General features: G+C 40.8%; 1 protein-coding gene across 2 annotated transcripts in view; it reads left to right on the forward strand.

Moving 5' to 3' along the window:
- Window positions 1-202: 202 nt before the first annotated feature.
- Window positions 203-23,119, forward strand: part of LOC116815918 (clathrin heavy chain 1-like) — a 55,770-nt gene continuing 32,853 nt past the window's right edge. The window contains exons 1-3 of one of the 2 annotated variants that reach the window (XM_032764707.2): window positions 203-418; window positions 16,973-17,180; window positions 22,751-23,019. In XM_032764707.2, coding sequence (XP_032620598.1) covers window positions 377-418; window positions 16,973-17,180; window positions 22,751-23,019 — 519 coding nt within the window. In that variant the 5' untranslated portion in view covers window positions 203-376. The remainder of the gene's footprint in view (window positions 419-16,972; window positions 17,181-22,750; window positions 23,020-23,119) is intronic. The other variant, XM_075060163.1, reaches the window with a different exon arrangement.

The raw sequence follows: 23,119 nt of genomic DNA on the forward strand, positions 1-23,119 counted from the left end.
CTTTAGAGGATGAAGCCCCTCGAGAGTCCCGTTATGAACGCGGTGATGCCTTCTCCCCCCTCCAGTGGGAATGGGAGATGGAGGGAGAAAGATGGCGGAGGTGTGAGGCTAGTGAAGGGACTATTTGTTTGGAGACCCCGGCAGGCTGAGGAGCGGAGTGATTCTGAATAGGGTGAGTGGGCCCGAGGTCTGAGCTAGAAAAGGAGGTGAGGGAGCTGCGGACAGGATCCTTCACCGCCGTTCTGCGCCTGCGCTGCCCCTCTTCGCCTCCTCCCTGTCTGTGTGCGTGCGGGATACAGCAGCGCCTGCCCCTCTGCCTACCGCGGCCAGGTCCTGCGCATCTGCCCGGGGCACCCTGCACGGGCTGCGCGCAGCCATGGCCCAGATCCTGCCCATTCGCTTCCAGGAGCACTTCCAGGTGAGCGGCGGGGCCTGCGGGGCTTGGGTTGGGAGCGCCCGAGCTGCCTCTGCCCGGCGCCCCGGGTGGGGGCTGCGGGCCGCGGGCCGGAGAGGTGGGGTGGCGGCCGAGGCTGCTCTCGGGGGTCAGGGCTGTGCGAAGCCTGTATCGGGGAGCAAATACGGCTGGGGCTGTGTGTGTGTGTGGGGGGAGGAATGGGGAGCGGAGACTGCCCTTCATGGAGGGGCCAGTGTAGGAGGGGGAAGAAATGGGGAGCGGAGCCCCCCCCCCGTGGAGGGGCCAGTGTAGCGGGGGAGTGGGGAGCGGAGCCCCCCTCCGGTGGAGGGGCCGGGGGGGGAGGAAATGGGGAGCAGCGATCCCCCGGAGGGGCCCGCAGCTGTTAGGGTGTGCGTGGGGTGGCCTCTCTGCCATTCTCTCAGGCTCCCCCTCTGCAGGAGGGACCATGTGGAGGATACACACAGAATGTGCTTGCCTCTTGGCTTGAGTTTCCCACGTCGTTGCACAAATATCCCTGCTTTAGACTAATGCAGGGGAGGGCTTGGGTTGGAGCTCGCTTGTGGGGAGTGGGAATCGAGTCAGCTTCAGGTGCAGAGTCTAGAACTGGCCCCCTCATTCATTGCTAGTTCTCTTTTTGTTGCAGCCTGTGCTATTTGTGCAGAGTCACTCCCTGCCTGAGTGACTCTCTTTTTAGGGCTGAAGGGGGAGGTCTCAGAGCTGCTTGTCGGGCTTTACTCCAGCAATGGAGAGTATGGGAAACAGGGATTGGCATTATTTGTTTCTGGGGCTGTGGGTGGGAGCTTTAGTTTAGGTGAGCTCCCTAATTTTACACTGCTGTGTTTCATAAATACCTGTCAGTCTCCAGATTGCAGGGATTCCTGGGGGACCTTGCAGCCTGTGCTGCGAATTGGGAGGGATTTTGCAAGACAAAAAATCTGGACTTGGAAGCTGCCCACCTTCCTACAAAGAACATTAAAACCCTCCCTAAAAATGATCTGTAGCTATTCTACATTTTCCTGTGTAAGGAATAATGGGAGCATTGGAAAATATCCATGAATAACAAGGCAAACATGCTTGAATGATGGAAATAAACTACAGCAGTGATGTATAGACTAACATTTTTCTATGATTTGGTGATTGGGGAGGATGGTGTTTGTAAACTAAAAGTGAGGGGAAATAGCTGCTTCTGAACAGGCAATTCAAGGCAGGAATTAAATGAATTCACTAAATGAATGAGAGAGCAGGAAATGGACTTGGCAAGTGCTCTTGTTTTTGCACTGTCTCTGTCAAATTAGCATCAATTTCAAAATGTCAGTTGTCTGTCACAGTGCAGGTTTATTTACTTTAAATGTTCTCTGTGGCATCTTTTGACTTTATTACATGCCACTCAGTGTCTACTTGCGTTGAAACTTGCATTTTGTTTCCCCTTACTGAGCTCTAGAAGCTCTATTTATTTACTATTAATATTGTGCCTTCTTTTGAGATGGTGTTTGTTAAAATGGGAAGGATGGGTCAGAAACTGACAAACTTCATTCAGATGCTTTCTCTTTTCCTTCCTGTTTAACATTAAGGGAGCAAACATCTTCTATCCTGATCAGCTCCTCAAGGTTTATGTTCATGAACACTTGAACATAATACTGAGGCAAGAAGTGGGAACAGGCTGGTATGGACAAAAATTATGATTAAACATGACTTTCCCTAAATTAGGGACATTAATAAGTGTCCCTCTATATGTAGCATCTTGTCTGCTGCTAACTACTTGTGAGCAAGCTAAACTAGAAGGTCCCCCTGAATGGCTTACTTTTTTTAGTTCAGGAGGAAAGTGTTTAAAATTTGTGTGCAAGCACGCTTGTCTCAAATTACCTCTCCTTCCTGTCTGACTCTGGCTCCCTTTCTATTACCAGCCCTTTTTAGATAACCTATGGTTCCTGTGGGATAGGATTGAGTGCAAACAATATTAAACTGTTTCTGAATATTCAATCATTTAAACTTTGAAGTACATTGTAGGTGTAACTTCATATATGGTTTATAAAGGGGAAGGGGTTGTTAAAGAGATGTTAGTTTGAAAGTCAGAGCTTACTGAGTAGCATTTTAAATATTTGAAGTAAAATTGGCTATTAATAAAAGGGTCAGTTTCACTGGAGAAAATGAAGCCTCTGCTCCTATTTTGTTACCTGGACTCCAAAACTGGATTTAAATCCTTTTGTCAAGTTTGATCCTGACCATGCATAAATTTACAAATTCTGGAGAAAAGTGAGGGGAGTTAGTCAATTCACTAACTGTCCCCTAATGCCAAAACAAAATGTGTGAAAGACTTGTGGCAGTGGATATTATGACATTGAATTTGTTTTAATTATAGAGGGTTGTTGTATAGTACTGAACTTTCTTCCAGTCTATCATAAAAAAACCCGCTATCTGTAATTATACATTTTACTTTGCATTATTGCTAGGTGTTTCTGACTTCTTATACTTGGCCATTTAAATGATTAATATAGCACTTCAGGCATGAGTGATTCTAAAAGATGACTAAACCATACTTAATGTTAGCAAAACATAGCTTTAACTTGCCTCAGTGCATTTCTAATACTGTATGGGGTTAGTCTATATAACTGTAATCCTGCTTAAAGAGAACCTTTTTCTTGAGCAGTGATGAAATATAGGTGAAAAGATCTCTTTAGAGAAACTTAAAATATTACCAGCTGTAAGAGGTAGTGTAAACTAGCTAATCAAAATTAATGAAAACATTGAAAAGGGAATTGTATGCAGCTAGAAATGGGTAAATAGGCCAAGTCAAAAATAATTCAACAATATGTCTGCTGCGTTAGGAGGGTGAGGGAGAAAGACAGACTGACCAGAAGACCACCTAGACTTTTGAACATGTGCAGCAGCAGATTCAAATGGCTGTGATGTAGCCATGGTGATGTCTTGAGTGGACTTCTATATTGAACAGTACCTTGCATGTCATCTTCCTTCAAGAATTGGTGGGGAAGGCTTCATAAATCCCTCAAAATAACATCTTCCAACCTCATTTGTGATATGCCTCCTGAACTGCTTTCTTCAACTTAGGCCTATAAAACTTTCTGTAAAAGCATATCTACTACCTTTTGCACATGGGACATGACCTCACCATGGTGATTGTCTTGTTCTCAACTGGTGTAAAACTGCAACTTGTTGGATTGTTGAAGTATCTTCTCACTTGCAATTGAAATCAAATTTATCAGATTTCTGTAACTTTTGACACTGAACTGTTCAGTTTCTTCTCCTGAGCTGTTAAATTGCCATGTTTCTGCTCCATGTAAGTTGTCATCACTACTGCATTGAACATTCAAATCTTAGTTGTCACATAGATATCCTACTGCCCAAACAGGCTTCTGAAGATGCGAAAATGCCTTTGATCCAATAATCTGCTGTGTGACATCTTTGACAGCAGGAGGTTAGGTATCCCATTACCCATATGCATCGTATACATATAATAGATACACCTAAATCAATCTAATGGAGGATTCTAGTGATCATTCAGACAATAGTTAATATTACTTGACAGCCTACATTAGTCTAAAACCCCATGCGAATGCTGAACTACCAACACAATGCAAACTAAATGTGAAAGATATCTATAGTTCACAAGTTTAGTTCCCACAATGTAGTATAAACTGACACGGAATCATGAGGGAGTGAATGCAATGAAGAAAATAATCAATATTTAGTGAATTAATGGTAGGATCAGTGCTGTAAAAAAAAACAGACTTGAGCTCTGTTTCAAGGCATTAACTGTCTGAACAAATTAACTGATCATCCTATAAACTTGTTTTGAATGTAAAGTCATTTTTAATAGATAGTGAAAACTGGCGAAGGTTGTCGCATAACAACCTTCTAAGCAAATCGGCAGCACTTCAGAGTTTGCTCCCCATGATCATCTGGTTTAGCCCTCTGTTATTCTGCAGCAGAATACTGTGCTCCATTCTGGCTTCGTTATCACGTCAAGTTTGGCACACAACTGTTCTTAACCATATGCGTTGTAACTGGGGTGATTCAACCCACACCAGTACATGGCTCCATGTGTTAAGCGGCATCACTCCTCCACACATCTGTTGTGAGGCTGCTACAGCCAGAATGGTTGAGAAGATCAGGCCCCAAGCTTACTACTGTACACAGACCTCTTTGCCCTACCCAGTTCTCTGTGCAACATAGATGTGCCATGAAGAATGGTTTGCAGCTGGTGTCAGAAACCTCCTTTTATAGCTGACCCAGCCATGCATATACCCATCTTTGATTTGCCATGCTGCTCCTGGACCCTTCAGTTTTGAAGGGGGCAGGGTCAATGTGCAGCAGGCCTTCACACCTGAGGCCAGTGAGAGGATCCCATATGTAAGTGTGGACAAAGATCTCAGAGGGTGGTTGTCAGTGTGCAAATTTGATGGTGGTGTGAGAGCTCTGTATTTAGGTGATGAGGCTGCCGCAAATTGGCTTGGCAAGCTGAGTGTCTGCTAAGGAAGGAGTAGATAGTAGCTTAAGTTTAACTTTAGATCTGTCAACCTATTGACTAGTAACAAATCTTTCTACTAGAGAATTGAACCTAATCTTATACAGCTTTGTGGGACTCTTATGCTGTAGCATCTTGACACATACCATTATAAGAGTCTGAAGTTCCCCTGTTCTCATTATAAAACAGAATAGTGCACCAACATGCCTGCACACTTTTCTAAACAAATAGGCTGAAAATTACAATTTTATATTGTCTGACCAGAGCCTCTGTCTGCAAGCTCTCTGCAGGAATTACTGTCAGTTGTGCAACAGGCCTGTGACTCAAGATGAACAGTAGTGGCACTAGACTGAGCAAGGGTTTCATGAATCTACTGCAGCTAAATATTTGACCTCTGAGGAAAGTATTCATAGAATATTTGCAAGTTGTAAATCAATGTTTCTTGAAAACATGACAACTTAACTAAATGTTACTGTATCCTAAACTTTTGTAAATGTAGTTCTGACTTTCATACTTGTGATCTTAAGCACTTTGAGCTGTCCAGGAGGTCATGATTGCTCTGAGTGACTTTTTCTGTAGTGGATAGAAAAGTATGAAGCATAATAAAGAGAACTTATCTTTCAAGTAAACAGATTCATTTTTCTGACATAAACATTGGGTTTCAGTTCAGTCTCCTCTCCTATGCAATTGTCACTTAACACTGAGCAATGATAAATGTACAAAGATTTTGATTCAGAAATCAGGAGGCAGCATTCTTAACTATTTGGTGATGGTTCATAGGGCTGTTGCCTTAAGCTGTCAGAGCACAGCATGATGGAGTCTGACAGTTTTGTATAGCTTCTGTTTTTGAGGCTAGAGGGTGGGGATGGACTTAAGCTTCTATTGTAATTAGTCTCATGTTGTATGCAAACAGTAGTAAACATTTACAGTGTCTACATCTCTGTAGAACTGCTGTTTAGAGCTAGCTACCATCATTGTCCAAATACTTAAGGGTTTTAGAATCTTGAATCACCATACTGTAAGTTTTATGCCTACAGAGGAGGTACTTTACTGTATTCAAAATTTCTTGGACCAGTCTCACCTAAAACTCCAATATTTATGGATTTAGGGGGAGGGGAGGAAATAAGCAAGTATATAGAGTGCAGCCTGTCAAACTAAACTGGTCACTTTGTACCCCTTCACTATATCTAAAGGCTATAATTGAAATGTTTGTAGGCTCTTAGGTTAGTATCACCACTGCACCACGGTATTGTTTTCTGACCCTCCACTCAAGTAGACCATTTGGCAATAACCTGATAAAACTTTAAGGCTGTAGACATTCAGATTTAGCTGACTATTAGTTTCTTGGGGAAAGTATTAGTCCTATCATTTCCCCAGACAATGTTTAAATCTAAATTGAAGTGTCCTGATCAGGACGAGCCAACAGAATAGGAAGTAGTGTCCAGTAATTTTTCTGCACTTCATACTGACTGCTTTGGTTCTATGGCATACAATAACTTTATAATGAAATGGAATGAAGTTAACAAAATGGGTTTGTCAATGCTAAGGACTGAAAGTTTTTTGAATACTGCTTACAAAAGAGTGCACTCATACTGTGCCTTCACCCAACTCTGTAACAACATACACCTCTCACATTAAAGTGTAGTGCAAAAGATGTGGAAGTAGAACTAAATAGTTCATGGCACTTGCATAGTCCTCCAAGTAACCCACAAGTTTGCAAGACTTTCCTTTTGGGACCTAACACAGTTGCATTTTTGTCTCTAGTTGACAGACTAATCTGATCTACATATAGTGCTATTGTGTGGTTGGTCTCAGCTTTGCCAATAAGGGACCTCAATCCACATTATCAAACTCAATGACTATTAAAAGTAATGTTTGGCAGAACACATAATGACCTAGGTGTGAAATTACAGGTGTTTCGCAAGTCAGATGCAATATTAACTAGGTATTGGGTAAACTTGATAAATATTTTTGACACCATGATGAGACTATTTAAACAGATAAGGATGGGAAAAGCATAGTCAAGCACTCCAGTGTAACGTTGTTGCTTTTAGGAACTAATTCTTATTTTTTGCCTACAGTGAAGGTAATATACTAGCTAGTTTAGCTCAAATATCTTACATATATCAAATTAAGCAAGAATAGACTCAACAGATCTAGTCGAAGATGGAGTTTTCCCCTGTCTCTATACTTCATAGCTAAATATCATGTAAGACATCATGTCGTGCTGTGTCATGAAGTTAGGTTATGACTTTTTTTTGGGATAAATGTGATTTGTTACTAAACTGTCCATCCTGTTTTAGCATAATAGAGGGGAAGTAATATTGAATAAAGGTACTTAGATGATACAAAAACAACTTTCAGGGCTGTCACTGTAAGAGGCAGTGAAAAGCTGAAGTAATAACTTAGCAGGTGAGTTCTTCAAACTTAACATCTCACTACACAAAACAAACTGCATAATTTCTCAAATTATTCAGTTTACAATGAAACTCTAGCCATTCGTCTGTAGTTATATCACATACTAAGACCTAATAGCTGTCTACAGAAACTTAGTGCAGGGTATAGACTTAACCCAGAATTTGACTCTCAACCCCAGGTAACTTGGTTCACAATTGGCAAGATGGACCATTAAGAGCCTAATCTAGGGTCTGGATTACTTTATGGCATTTATGAAGTCTACCAAGTGGTGCCTTTTGTGGCCTTTTAGCCATGTCAGTTCTGAGTAATTTTTTTAATGCATGCTGCCTTATTTTGTAAATGGAATTGTCATTGGGGAAGCAAGTATTAGAGGAAGCTTACCAGGTGGAGGAGTAGTGCAAATCACTCTCGAGAGGAGGGGAGCTAACTTTGTAACTTAAATGCAGAAACTGCCACTATTTGACTGGTATGTAATCAGCCTTTTCTTGTCTATATTAATGTACTTTTCTACAAAATAGGAAACTGTGTTCTTTACATATAGCAGCTAAACATCTTCTGATGGTCATTACCTCACTAACTTCACCTGAAACTAAAAATGCTATGATCAACTTGAGAGGTACACTATAAAAGATACTCTGTATCTATGCTGGGGATGGAGATGGAAGGCTTACATTTAAAAAGCTGTAGAATGTAACTGACTCCAGCATGAGCTGATCTTAAGGCTTGTTGCATGTTGACTATCACTTCTGAAGATGCTGAATTTTGCTGTTCTAAAAGAAAGCAATGGAGAATAATCCTAGTGTTATCTAGAATAATAATTCTGTCCTGCAAGAACTCCTGCAAAAAAGACATGCTCTTCGTTAATCAGAGGACCAGTTCTGTTCTGACTACTTCAGTATCCCTGAAATGTACATCTGAGTTTGTTTGCTGGTGAAATAAGATTTGTTAGATCAAAATATTGATATTTAGAGAATTAGATTTGGGTGTCCCATGGAAGAACTGGGCTCTGCTGAATAAAGCTTACCCTTGCTTCTTGCAGCATTATATGGCAAAAGATCCCACTTGACCCAAGTGAAGTAAAGCAGCAAACTTGGTACTAGCAGGTAGAAGTTCTTGCATCAATTTATAACAAGTATTGCATTTCAGTAGACTAGTTGTTTTACAGAAGAGGTTTGGGATTGAATATATAGTGGATTGGAGCCAATGGCAGAATAATGTAGGCTGGCTTGCATTGGGTTTGTTGGCACTATGTAAAGGCTGCTCAAATATTCCCAAGCCTATTTTAAAAAAACTCCTTTTCCTTCTGCAAAATAGCTTCAGGTTAGGAGTTTCCTTCCAATTTGAATAGATATGGAAGCTCTTCTAATTTCAGAATTGAGATGATTATACCAATCATAACTTGTGTATTTGTCTCATAACAAGTTTGTTAAGAGATTACTGTCATCACTCCAAAACCAGAACTTCATATAAAAGTTTCACTGCTAATTTTCGACCAGAATACTGTCCAAAAGGATAAAGACAACTTCAGGAAATAGCACACAAGTGTAACTTTTTGTGGAGAGTTGACCTGTGCTTCAGTGTAGCATAATTCTGCATTCAAACTAGCAATTAATGGTAATGGTGTCTACTTTTTCCAGAGGTGCGTGCTCAAACAGATATTGATGTACTTTAATACATCACCTTGTCAAGATGTGACATACAAACATAATCTGTTGCTCTTTTTTTTTTTTTTTTTTCAGTGGGCCTTGCTGTCCACTGAGGGCTAATCCTAATTTTAAAATAGGATATGTTAGGACTGCTGTCAAGACTTAACAATCATAACAATGTATTAAAGTCCTAATATTAAATACCTCAAATCTCTGGCCATTCCTATTTGGGTCAATTATGTGCAATTGCAGACTTGATTAGCTGATGCTTGCTCCTAGGCTACAATGAGAACAATGTACTTCATCTCTGAGGAGCCAAATGAGCCTACTGTGCTATCTTGCCTCTTAGTTAATGTAGTAATTGTTTAATCCATGCTTTATCTTGGGACTCCAGATTTACTTCCGATGGCAGGTAAAAGTGAACTGCAAAGGCTGAACTCTTCTTTACAAATCCAAAAAAGGATTGCTTATTAACTGCGACTTGTACAGTATTTACCACTGGAGGCACTTGCCACTGCCACCACCATCACCACAAGATCTTAGAAAACTGAACTGCAAATTTGTGAAGTTATTCTAGCAGAGGAGCCAACAAATAGTATAAACAAAGAGGGTAAAGGGTTTCTATGTGGGGACAGTTCAGCAGTTTAATGATACTGGTATAATCCCTGTGTAAACACACTTATTCTAGTACAATAATTGAGTGTAGTTTAAATCCAAACCCTTTTTATACTGAAATAAGGGCCTCTACAGAGAGAGAATGGCTTAAATTCACACCTTTTTAGGTTAGACTTTTTTCTCCTGTGAAGACAAGACCTGAGAATAGAAATGTAGAACAGAATGGTAGTTTTGATAGCTCTCTGAACTGTAGGTTCTTGCTGGCTTCTCTCCCAAACTTACCCAGCTCTGAAGGAGGCAACATTAAAATGCTAGTGTTCTAAAAATAACTACTTATACTCTGCATGTTACATACAAATTTTAACTGTTCAATTGGCATTGTGGACAGCACATAGGGTCAGTTACGACAGGTAGCTTTTGGTGAGTTAGCTGTTCTTCCCATGGGATATAGTTTAGCTAGCTAGAGAACAATGTGGTAGTCTTGCGTGGGTGGGATGCTAGTGAAGAGTCCTAACAGAACGTAGTCTCTGCTCTAAGCTTTTTGTATCAGCTCTTAGGTATAGTAGAACCTCAGTTATTACCACCTCAGGAATGGAGGTTTAACATTGAAAAAAAGATTCTGTTTGGTCAAAAGTTGACAAAGTAACATTTCAAAGCTTTATTACACAGAAGAAGAATGCTGCTTATAACACTTGAATTTAAATGAAACAAGCAGTTTCCTTACCTTGTCCAATTTTTTTAAGCTTTCTTTTTTTAGTATTTTAACACAGTATTGTACTTGCTTTTTTGTTTCTACTGTCTAATTGCATATTTCCGGTACCAAATGAGGGGTGTGGTTGACCAGTCAGTTTGTACCTAAGATTCTACTGTAGTACTGCAGGTGTTAGAGAGATGCAGCTGCCCCATTAGGCTCTCACACTACACTGGATGAAGGAGGAAAAGGCTGTAGAAGTACCAAGGTCATACTCTAGAACAAGGGTCGGCAACCTTTCAGAAGCAGTGTGCCGAGTCTTCATTTATTCACTCTAATTTAAGGTTTCACATGCCGGTAATACATTTTAATGTTTTTTTAGAAGGTCTCTCTACAAGTCTGTATATAATATAACAAACTAGTGTTGTGTTGTGTTGTATTGTAAAATAAAGTTTTCAAGATGTTTAAGAAGCTTCATTTTAAAATTTTAAATGGGGTGTGTGGGGGTGCAGGACTCAGGGCAGAGGGCTGGGTGACTGCCCCCCAGAATCCCCAACCCCCCACTGCTCCTTGTCCCAACTACCCCCTCCTGGGACCCCACCCGCTATCTAAGCCTCCCTGCCCCTTGTCCCCTGACTACCCCAACCCTTATCCACACCCCTGCACCCAGACAAACCCCCTTTACTCCCATGCCTATCTAACCACTCCCTGCCCCCGACAGGACCCCCAGAAATCTGGACCCATCCAACCCCTCTCCACAACCCTGCCTCCCGACAGCCCCCCCAGGACTCCTGACTCATCCAGCCCCCCCAGCTCCTTGTCCCCTGACCCCATTCCACCCCCCAAACAGACCCTGGGACTCCCATGGCCCATCCAACCCCCTGCCTGCTCCCTGACTGCCCCCCTCAAGAGACCCCGGCCCCTAACCACCCCTCTCCCTGGGATTCCCCCACCCCATCCAACCCACCCTGCTCCCTGTCTCTTGACTGCCTCTGTCCCCGGCCCCCCTCTCCATGAGGCTCCCCACTCATCTGGAGCTGTGCCGCCACCGCACGCGCAGCCCAGTCCCGCCCCACCCCTCGGAACGATGTGTGCACAACAGCAGGGCTCTGGATGAGCAGGGAGCGTCTTTACCTCTTCACAGAGCCAAATGCTGCCCCGCGGGAGCACGCAACCCCAGCCCCCAGAGCGCTGCGCGCGTGGCGGCAGGGCTCTGGGGGAAGGCAGGAGAGGGGCCAGTGGTTTGCTGCGCTCGGCCGGTGCTCTGGCCCAAGAGGATTTTTAATGGCATGCGAAGTCCCAGCAGGCAGCCGTGTGCTATTAAAAATTGGCTTGCGTGCCATAGGTTGCCGACCCCTACTTAGAAAATACTTTGACAGCTGTCTAGCATACCTAAAGAAACAGCTTTCCACTCTACCTTGGATAATGGAAGATTACTTCCACAGTTCTTCCTATGGGTGGGTTGGGGACATGAGGGTTATGTTCCTAAATGTAATCCTCAGAAGAATGGTTTAGACTCCCTTGGGCAGCTAAAGCGAGAAAATATATGGAAGAGTATTCAAATGAGAACCTTTGGGAAAAGTTCTGGCTTAAACAACTTTATTTATGTTGTGCTTAAAATGATAGACTGGTCAGGGTCACTACAAGGCTCCTTAGCATTAAGAAGGTTTGTCTAAGTTTTTTGATTTCCAGAGGATTTTAACTGTCTTGATCAGTATGGCAGGGGGCAGAAGCTGAAACAAACTTCCGAAAACTGTTTCTAGAGTTGGATGCAGAATAACTTGACTTTATAGGTCAACTAAACAATACTTTATAAAATGGGAAAACTGAGTTGGACAGTCCCAAGCAACCTAATAGCAGAGTGAGCATCAGTTAATCTGACCATGAAACTATTGAAATAATGGGACACCAGCACATGGAACAGGGAGAACATGCCTCTGAGTTTCAAATGAAAAGTGATATGGTGTTGGGGGGAGATCTGGACATCAGAAAGCTGACTTTGAAAAAGTAAGCAAAGTTTTCAGGAGTCTTTATCCTATATCTGAAACAACACTAATGAGTGATTGAGAAGCTATGTAAATGACATCATTGAAGTCTAATCGGGGAGAAGGGTGACATGCTAAAGAAACGTAAGTCAGGAGGGACTCGCCCTCTTCTAGCGTATAAGTGGAGTAAATAGCTTTTGGGTTTTTTCTCTACTTCTAATTGAATAGTCTCTCAACAAATTCTTGGTAAGACTAAAATGAAAACTGGCCTGCTAAAATACCTAGGAAGTAGACTATCCTGGGTAAATAAAGGGACAGATCTAGCTGTAGTTCACTGCTATCCCTACTGTAAAGGGGATGCTGGTCAGAAGAGGCTGTTCCTTATTGCTCAGTAGTAAGTGTGTATATATAAAGAGTAGATATACAATGGACAGAATACCAGATAAGGGCCACCTGGCCTCTTTTGAGAAGAGTAGACATCTTATATTTAAGTTCTAAAACCTCAATTGGATTCCTGAGCACTGTAAAATATCAATGACTTGATGTATAAGTGAACAGTAATTTCACAGGCTGCAAAGCAAAGCAAATATCAAGAGGATGGGAAGAAGGGGATTATAGGGGACATGAAGTTCAGTGCTGGTTTACTACTACAGTGAACATTGTAGAACTAAGAAATGAAGTCCAAGCAAAACAGGTTCTTCCCCTCCTTTTTAAAGCTGACACCTGGCTTGGCCTAAACCCTTCTGGTATGGCTCACTATGGAGGCTTGAGGTAGAATGCCCAGGAGAATATACACTATTTCTTCCAAATAAGCATGTGTCTTGGAGATTCTCTGTATGAAACTATTTGTACATAATCTATATGATGGCTAAACTATAAATGAGGGAAGTGTTTAACTGGATATTTATGTAGAATGACAAAATGATTCCTTCCCTCCTACTCCTTATACACTAGGAGAGCACAGCCCCAAGTCAGAGCATGTGACTAGGAGCAGAACTCCTGAGTCCGAATCCCTGCCTTGTGTTCACTTGTGGCCTTAGGTACGTTATGTAACTTCACTGTTTGTTAAAGGATGGTAATACTTTACACTCCATGTACTTCAAACACCAATAACCCTTTGAAGTATTATGTGAATTGGAAATATAAAATTCAGATAGTTAATGCTATAAATATCTACTACAGGTAGCAAATGGCCTTGACATATTACACTGGAGGCTTATTGTAAATGGCAGTCTTGTACTTGGCAAAGTATACTGACTGCATACACAGTTAGAACTCTTATCAAAACTTATCATTCAGAATCCTGAAATCTGACTTTAATGAATACATAAATTTTATGCTAAAGTATCTACTTTCACAGCTCTTAACTTCCAAAACACCATAGTGAAGAGGCTTCCAGTGCTTAAACACGGCATGAACACCTTTTTGAATGAATGACCCACAGTGCACATGTTAGCTTGTTACCTGGACATATTTAGATATTATGCTTTCATGTACAGCATGGGATGTGGGAGGGTCCTCCCTTGAATTGCCACTAGTACCATTTTGTCTCAGTGACTTCCCAGATGTCTTCACACCTGTTTGCTTTCTGCTTTACATTTTCAGTCTTTTTTTTGAAGCAAACATGGGTCTGTCAGGACTAGCCCAGAATTACAGCAGTGCATTTCAGCATTGCATTAGTAACAATTTGATAATAGGGAGTACAGAAGTACCACAACTTTGAGGACTTCAATAATTCAGTCATGGGTTAGGAGTTGTTATAAAAGTGGATGGGTAGGGTTCTGTGGCCTGCTTTGTGCAGGAGGTCAGACTAGATGATCATATTGGTCCCTTCTGACCGATGAGTCTATGATCCCTGAGGCGTCTTTAGAGATCTCAGCTAAGAGGACTGGACCATCAATAACAAATGTAATATGTTATCAATTACATACCTAATGTAGGCTTAGCGAGTCTCATTTCAGTTGTAGCCAGCTCTGATCAACCTGATAAAAACATATTTAGTAGCATGTGCATGACACCAATAGTATGACCTGTTCTTTGCCTTGGTGACTTTAGTCTTACCTTTATTCCAATCCATTCTATCAGTGCTTTTAATGTCAGTTGTGATGTCCCTGGTGTTTTGGCTCTAGGGGAGTTTTTATTCGCTTCTTGTACAATCAGAATGGGGTGTTAGTGTCACTCTCAGTCAGAAAGGGAATCGTTGCTAATCTCTTAAAAGCATCAACTAAACTACTATAAGATTCAAAAACTCCATAAGCGAAGCTACTAGTTGAGACAGTGAGGCTTGCAGTTCGCTACACATGGAAGCCTTTGGCTCTGTATCTGAATTTGATTATTTACTTATTTATGAAAATTAGAATATCCTTAAGGCTACCTCTCCCAAAAAATGGCCTCTGAAGTTTAAAAACAAACAAACAAAAAAAAAAAAACCCCAAAAGGAATCAAATTCTAAACTAATCCTAAAGGGCTAAAATCTACAGGAGATGTTTCAAGTTTATAGTAATCAGAGTCATTAGACTGAACCATAAAAAGAATATTAAATATAGTATCAAAATGGCTCTTTTCCACCATGACTGGTGAACATTATTTCTAGGTGGTGCTTTCTGCTCTGCTTGGACAACTGCTGAAATTAGAATTTCTTTAACCAAGCCATCACTAGTTCTTGGCTCCCAGCCTCTAGGTTCAACTTTTTAAGTAGAAGATAGGTTGTCTATCTAGAGATGACAGAAGATCTTAAGTTATGTACTTTACTTGAGTGATAGGAGACTAAGTAGCATGGTGACCAATTAGTATGTAAATTGAGTAATTGACCAGAATGACTGACTGCAGTTTTTGCTTTTCTGGATTTGATTCTTTCCCCAGTGGAGGTTTTTATGGATGTTCTCAAACTAAACCAGAGCTGGGCATAACTGAATTTCAGTGACACAAGCAGTTGTCACTTGTGTTTAGCAACTTTGCTTCAGAGCCTGGCTAATATTTGCCTAAAAATTAATGCGGGGGGGGGGAGGGAGTGCAGCGGGAGTGAGCAGCTGTTCCTTTCTTCAGACTTAGGGTATGTCTACACTACACTACCTGGTGGGCAGTGATTGATCCTGCGGGGGTTGATTTATCGCATCTAGTCTAGATGCGATAAATCCAATACACACACACACACACACACCCCGCACTCTCCTGTCGACTCCTGTACTCCTCCACTGCGAGAGGTGCAGGCAGAGTCAACAGGGAAGGGCAGCAGTCGATTCACCACAGTGAAGACACGGCAGTGCATAGGTCTTAGTACGTCGACTTCAGCTATGTTGTTCGTGTAGCTAAAGTTGCATAACTTAAATCAGTTCCCCCCTGCAGTGTAGACCAGGCCTTAGACTAGGATTTTCCTGAAGCACACAGGTCTTGCCTCAGACACAGTCCATTGATTGACAGTTATTCAGTCTTGGCCAGATACAGTGCAGTTCCAAGTGCATTATTCAGTCTAGGTTGAAATAGAAGTGCTGAGACTTCTAATTCCCTTAGATTCATCAGTGATGGGGCAGAAATTTGAGTGATCTCTGACTCCAGTTGAAACTTCCCTTTGGCTTTATCCTGTTCTTGTACTACCTTGTGTCTTTACCACTCTAAAGTTCCACTTTGAATATTCAGTACTTTGTATTATCTCCTTTGCTTGTTGAGAAGTCTCTCTCTCTCTCTGTCTCTCCCTCCCTCCCCCTCCAATTCATCTTCTGTTGCTCTTCTCAGCACCTTCATATTTGTCATTCTGGTAACAAGGAGCCTAGTACCAAAGCTACATGACGGCTCTCTGCTAGTAGAAACTTTACTTGTCATACTAATGTTACTTCCTCGATATGGGCCAGTCCCCAAAATCTAGTCAAGAATGAACCTTCTGTACACAAGAGTATTGCACTAGTAGCTCTGTTATCAAGCTGCTAGTAGACGGTCTCCATTAACTAGGCTGTGTCCTACTTTAATGCCTATAGCTTATAAGTGAGACTGCATCATCTTAACTAGCATTTTATCCCAGTTTCTAAATCATGAACTAAGATCATGCAACTTGACACCCAATGTAGCTGCTTTTGTTGGAGTTGCTCTGTTTTGGATTTTGATAGGTATATAATACTGTATAAATAAGAGAATGAGACAAGGTAGGTGGAGTTATCTTTTATTGGGCCAGCTTCTGTTGGTGGAATTACAAGCTTTTGAGCTAAACAGAGCTCTTTAGGTCTAGGGAAGGAAGTAGTGTGTCTGAGTATTGTATTGGAGAATGTCAGACATGATACACTGACATTACCTATTGCACAATCATAGTCCAATTAAAAATACTGAGCTATTACTACCAAACATCTGGTGCCTTGGTTCATATTATCCAATAGAACTGTTCATAAAACAATGTCTCAGAAAATCCCAGCATCTCAATCTTTTTATCTCAAGTTGGGATGGAAAAAATCAAAATAGCAAAAACAGAAACAAATTTAGACTGCTCATATTTTAAAAAATCCTTTTGAAGTGGGGTTTGATCAATCTTTTTTTCCAGTGGAAGACTAACAAAACCACACTTTGTACTGGGGATGCTCTTCAACCTGCTATATCCAGTGTTCTGTTTAGTTTGTGCTTGCATTCAGATTCTTTGAGTAAGGAGAAATGCCTCACTTCCAGAGAAGCTTATACAAGCCATCAACTTATTAAACAAGGACTTGTCAAAGCATAAACAACTTTCTTTTTGTTTAGCTCCAAAACCTGGGAATTAACCCAGCGAACATTGGATTCAGCACCCTAACAATGGAATCTGATAAATTCATCTGCATCAGAGAGAAAGTAGGGGAACAAGCACAGGTTGTGATAATTGACATGAGTGATCCAACTACACCTATCAGACGTCCAATTTCTGCAGAAAGTGCAATAATGAATCCTGCTTCTAAAGTCATTGCTCTGAAAGGTGAGTTGATGCCTGTTTTCAGTAATATCTAACATGCAACCAAACATATATGGCAACATTCAGCCAAAAGGCAGCTCTGAGTCTGTAGTGAAACTTACTTTTACGCAGGACTTGAGTTTCCCGTAAGTTTCTTGACTGTATGGTCTTGGTTATAGTATCCACTCTTTCTTTTGGATTTAAGAGGTTGAGCTAAGCTTGTGTACAGAGTGGTAGTAAGCCAAACCCCTATAGAAATGCATGACTGCATTCCATCCTGAAACTGGGAGGGCATTGGACATGGGGAGTCCATAAACTTTAGACTCTCCTATTTAAACAAATTTGCTGAAAAGGTCTTTGAAAAGACTTCAGTGCTAAGATCAGCGTGCTGAGTGAACTTCTCAGAACATGTGTAGAGAACACATCAGACTACAGTTGCAGGGTAATAAATGCGAGAATGAAGGCCACTGTACAGCTTCTTAAAATGTAATGTAAGTCTAAATAGAAGATACTTAAAATGTGTCTGGAAAGATGTTAATGTTAAAGTCACATAAGGACAGCCATTAGCTTATTGTAAGCTGAAATATTTGTCTAAATAGACATTTTATACTTAAGTTGACAGAAGTCACAAGACTTAAAGTGGAAATTGTCTCTGGTGCTAAAACTTTTTTTTGAAAGCAGCATATAATAAACACTTGGAAAAGGGGGTGGTTTGTGGTAACTTTTTTAAGCTAGTTAAGTTGCTTTTGGCTTTCTGGGTACCATTTCATGAGCTACCTGAGCACCATGGAATAAAGGCTTCCCAGCATTTCAGAAAAGCGGAATAACTTGCAAGCTAGTTGGTGTTTAATCTTGAAAGAAATGCTTCACGCTTACTGACTGTGTACTTTTCTTCCTGCATTCTTGTCTTAAACAGATGGTGAGTTAACTTGTCCTGACATTTCATGTTTTAGTGGTACAAAATGGTCTAATCTCATAAAAAGTACTGAAATGTTTACAAATAGCCATTTGCTATCCTTTTTTACTTTACAGCTAATTGGGAATTTGAATCCTGAACTTAGTAACTGTCGTGGGAAGAAAACCTTCTCCCTTAAATGATATGTCATTGACCATTTGGTTGCTTTTGACTATTGACTGTACCAACTAATAATGATATTAATATGTAATTATAGTACAGTTGATAGGCAAAACTGAGTTGCAATACTTTTATGAGAGACCTTTGCTAGCATGATGTCTTGTGTGCCAGTCATTTCTGCCTAAATGTGCTATTTAGTCTGAAAAGTCATGGTAATATTATCTAGGGGTCCAAGAAATCTGTCTAAAATCCAGTTTAGAAAACATAGAACCTATTCCAGTTTTCAGTCAGCCTAGACTTGAGGTCAAGGCTTTTTTAGTAAATAGTCAATGTTTTGATTCCAACTCAAATTGTATTTCAGCTGTTGCATGCATTTCCTTCTGACTACTATGAACAGCCTCCATGTATGAGAGGTGGGCAGAGGTGCTGAACAGTACACTTAATCTCTTAATTGGTATTCCCTTGAGGTTCAGTACCACAGTGATTGGCATCCACTCTCCTTAATCTTAGTCTTGGACCCCCTGTAAAGCAACCTGTTGGCAAGGAAAGTGCATCCTGTGTACTAGTAAAACTTCATCCAGCACTTAAATGGAAAACTGTTAGTCTGCCCTGATCTGAAACTAACCTACTAACTAGAAAATGGGTTTAGTGTCATCCAGCTTCTGACAATCTAGCTTTATTTTTACCAACATTAGATTTAGTCAAAAGCAATATTGTCCTGCTACTGCAGTGTGAATGAGCTAATGTAGTCTTCCCAGAGATGTCATGTCAGTGTACTAAATAAAAATGTTTGTCAAGGTCCCACAAACCTGTGGGGTGACACAGGAGATGCAGTATCTCCAGAATGGATGTGAGTAAAAGAGGAGACAAGGGATGTTTAAAGACGAGGGACACTGTCACTTGATTAGCTGTCCTTGGACAATGGTACATAAATTATGGATACAACTATGACTTTTTCATAAAAATCCAGTTTCCCAAAAATGTTGACTAGATCAGACTCTCTAGCATTTAATACTTGGCTGCCTGGCTAAAGGGTGGAGCAAGCCAAACTTTCCCTGCTGATGGATTGTGAAGACAGCAGTGTAAGCTGTTACATACTGTGCCTTTTTTATAAAAGTATGCACCATGACTGAGTTGCTCACTAATGCTCAAATTATGAGCAACAGAATGTACAATCTCAATCTCCAGTGGGAAATATTTCTAAGATTAACTATTATGGGGTGTGGTATACATGCATAAAAATTGCATTTCTGGATTGCATGTAGCATTCCCCTAGTCTCCCAGGTATGACACTGTTTTTGTCCTTGTACCCATGTATTTATTTCTCTTGCTATGTTCTGTACCACAAAAGCACAAAGCAAGTGAGGAATGCAGTGTGTTCAGACCACATTTCCGTACATTAATCATGGGAATGTAAAAATGCAATTTCATACTCTAGTCTTAAAGAAATTTTACGTTCTTCCACCTCTAGTAGAGAGCACTTTTCCTATAAGTAGACTAAGGAAATTCAGACTTGCATTGAAAGTGCAACTGAATTCCAGTGTGGTGGTGGCTTTTTTGTTTTTTAAATTGCTTAATGTTTAAAACTTGAGTTTGGGCCTAATCCTTTTGAAGATACTGTCCATTGCAAGTCTTAGAAAAGTAAGCTAATGGGATATTGAGGTAGAAGATCAAAAATCTTGTGATGACACTTGCCTCTACCCTAACTCCTTATAGCAGAACATTAACCATTCCAATAAATGTTACTTGGCTAATAGATGAAAACTATAATACCATACTACAACCTGCCGCTTAATGCAGTGCTAGACGTGAGAGAAGGCTCTCCTAAACAAGTTTGTTACCCGGTAATTAGGGTCTGTGAAAGAACTATATACTGTAGGTCTGAATTTTATTTTAAGAAATACCATGCTTGCCACTGCTCATTTTGTCCATCAGAGCCAGGGATCAATTAGCTGAGTAGTCTGCACTTCTAAAACAAGTACTGTTCCAAATGTTAGAGCACAGTAGTTAGAATTGCTTCTAGAAGTAGACATTAAATATACACTTTAGGCATAGCTGATCTAGATCCTCCATTCTGAAATAGTGATGCCAGGATGACTTGAGCTGGAAACTTAAAAGCCCGGATGGCAGTCTGGGTGTCTTTCCTTTATACACATGATACATAAAGACTCTATGATCAAAAGTAGCTTGCCTTAATCCTGCTAATAGCTTCAGTTGAGGCTATGGCTACAGAGGTTTGAGTTACACTCCTAAATGTGAAACTAAAATTTCCAGAGGGGGCTGGTAAGAGTAGGATGCTTTCATAATCACTTAGCAGCTTCTGCCGGGGAGGTTTCTAACATACATATACAGAAGATAATGTAGCAGTGTCCTGCTTCTTGAAGTCTGTAATCGTATGGCTTCTGATATCTTCAGTGATATAGTTACTTAAGCTAACTCCATCTTAGTGTCATGTGTAGGGCTTTTAGTATGTAGCTATGCAGAAGACTTTGAAACAAATCTTCAAGCTTTGTAGTGTAAAATTGGGGCAAGTATTTCTGGGTAATGCCTTGTTTGACAATATTCTTTCAAATTCCTTCCCTTCTAGATGGTTGGGGTGCTTTGTCAATTATAAGCTGCCATTTGTTTAATGTGTTTTCTGCAATCTTCTGTTGAGTATCTGCTTCATTAAAGGGAAGTCCACTTTACCCTTTTTGGGAAAAATAACTCAACCAGTTATAGTTTTAAATAACTGTTAGTTTCTGGATAGTCCTACCTGATATTCTGTTCCCAAGAGACCCACACTCATGCAGTAGTCATATCTTAGACAATGCTGTCTTGGCTCCAGGATGCAGTTGACTTTTTCCCAACCCACACATAAAAGGAAAATCTCTACTTAAGTGACTGTTTAATTGCTGCCTACTAGCTAATATCATAGTTAAATATTACTAACCCACTTATTGGAATGGGATTCAGCTTGCAGCTCCATAATCTTATCTAACCACTTCAAGTCAGGCTAGGCCACTAGGAATTAAAACAAGGTGAAAATTCTCATCTGGCTATCCTTGGATGAAAGGAATAAAGTTAAAACTAAGCTTACAGGGCTTCTGCATGGAAGGTAGCAAGGCATTTTCATAAAAATCAAAGCCCCTCACCATCTATTCAGCATGGTAGATTTATATCTGGAAATGTTGTTGTCCCCTAAACTGGCAATTTTATTTTTTTTTGTTCTTGCTTGGTGGAAGCTAAAATATTTGCACTCTAAACTGCTAATTGCAGCCCATCCAACTATTGTGCTCTCTAAGGCCTAGTCTACACTGGGGGATCGATCTAAGTTACTCAACTTCAGCTACATGAATAACATAGCTGAAGCCGATGTACTTATATCTACTTACCAGTGTCTTCACTGTGGTAGGTCTCTCCCTTATGCTCCCCTGTTTACTCCACCTATGCGCTTCTCCCCCCCCCCCCCCCCACTCCAGTGGAGTACTGGAGGCGAGGGGAGAGTGCTCAGTGGTCAGTTTATCGCATCTTCACTAGACGTGGTAAATTGACCCCTGGAGTGATCAGTTGCTTCAGAGGTAGATGTAGACATGCCCTTATAAACAACAGATACTTTTGCAGAGGCAGCTCTGCTCCGTAAACAAGGGATGGTGTAAGTGACTACAGAACCTGTAACTTCTCCTTTTAAGTGGGAATATGGACAGACACTAGTGTAGTATCTAAATTAGACCATTTAAACAGCACGTGGAGAGCCAGTCTAGCTTGTCTTAAAGTAAGAGTCCTTTGAAGCAGATGTTGGGTTCTGACACTACTGTAAACTTTGAACTTCCAAAGGTCAGCTAACAAATACCAAAATAAGCAGAGGCATGCTGATTAGAATGCTGTACATACTTTCACTAGAGATTATGAAGTATGACCTATATCTTTTGATCTGTAATTTTACTACTGAACCACTTATCAAGATAGTCAGTTTGATATGCCAGTGCTACTTGCTCACTGATTATACTACACTCAAAAGGAAATATGCACACACAAAGGGGTGTAACTTAATCTGTGTAGCTGTAGGCGCTTGACTATAGTTTAATCTTGATGAGGCAGTTACTTGTGACTTGGAGTAAAGTGTTATCTGATCAGCCCAGTCTTACCTCATAAGTCAGGACTTGTCTCTCTCCATTGACTCCCTTTTCTAGGACCCAATAAAGAAGAAACTTTTATATTTAATGCATGTTACATAGTGCAAAACATGTTGCCATAAAGTGTTTGTTATCTGTGCAGAAATTAATGTTAAATCGGTGTGGTACAGCATCTGTTTTACAAGGTCATTGAATTGGCCTAAACTATAGCTGAAGTCATTCTGTTAAGTTGCTGTAGTTTTGCCCTGTCTTTGTTCTACTCATCTTTATTGGAATGTTTAAACTGGAAAACTATCTTATTGCAGCTAAACATTCTAAGCATGCCTCCCAATACATGCAAATTATAGGACCGAGTATAATTTAATGTCCAGAGGTCTGTGATTCTTCTGTATCTCCCACACCAGCAGGGAAGACACTTCAGATCTTTAACATTGAGATGAAAAGCAAAATGAAAGCCCATACTATGGCAGAGGAAGTGATCTTCTGGAAGTGGATATCGGTAAACACAGTTGCCTTGGTGACAGAGACAGCAGTCTTTCATTGGAGCATGGAGGGAGAATCTCAGCCTCAAAAGATGTTTGACAGGCATGCTAGTCTTGCAGGCTGCCAAATCATCAACTACAGGACAGATGAACACCAAAAGTGGCTACTCCTAATAGGAATTTCAGCCCAGGTAAGGGACTCTTCAGAATAGTATACAGGAGAAGTGCATTCATAATGCAGGTATAAATCTGAGGACAGTGCAGGAAAATAGGACAAAGCACTTGTTGGAA

The sequence above is a fragment of the Chelonoidis abingdonii genome, chromosome 22, assembly GCF_003597395.2.
Source record: "Chelonoidis abingdonii isolate Lonesome George chromosome 22, CheloAbing_2.0, whole genome shotgun sequence".
Taxonomy (NCBI): Eukaryota; Metazoa; Chordata; order Testudines; family Testudinidae; genus Chelonoidis; species Chelonoidis abingdonii.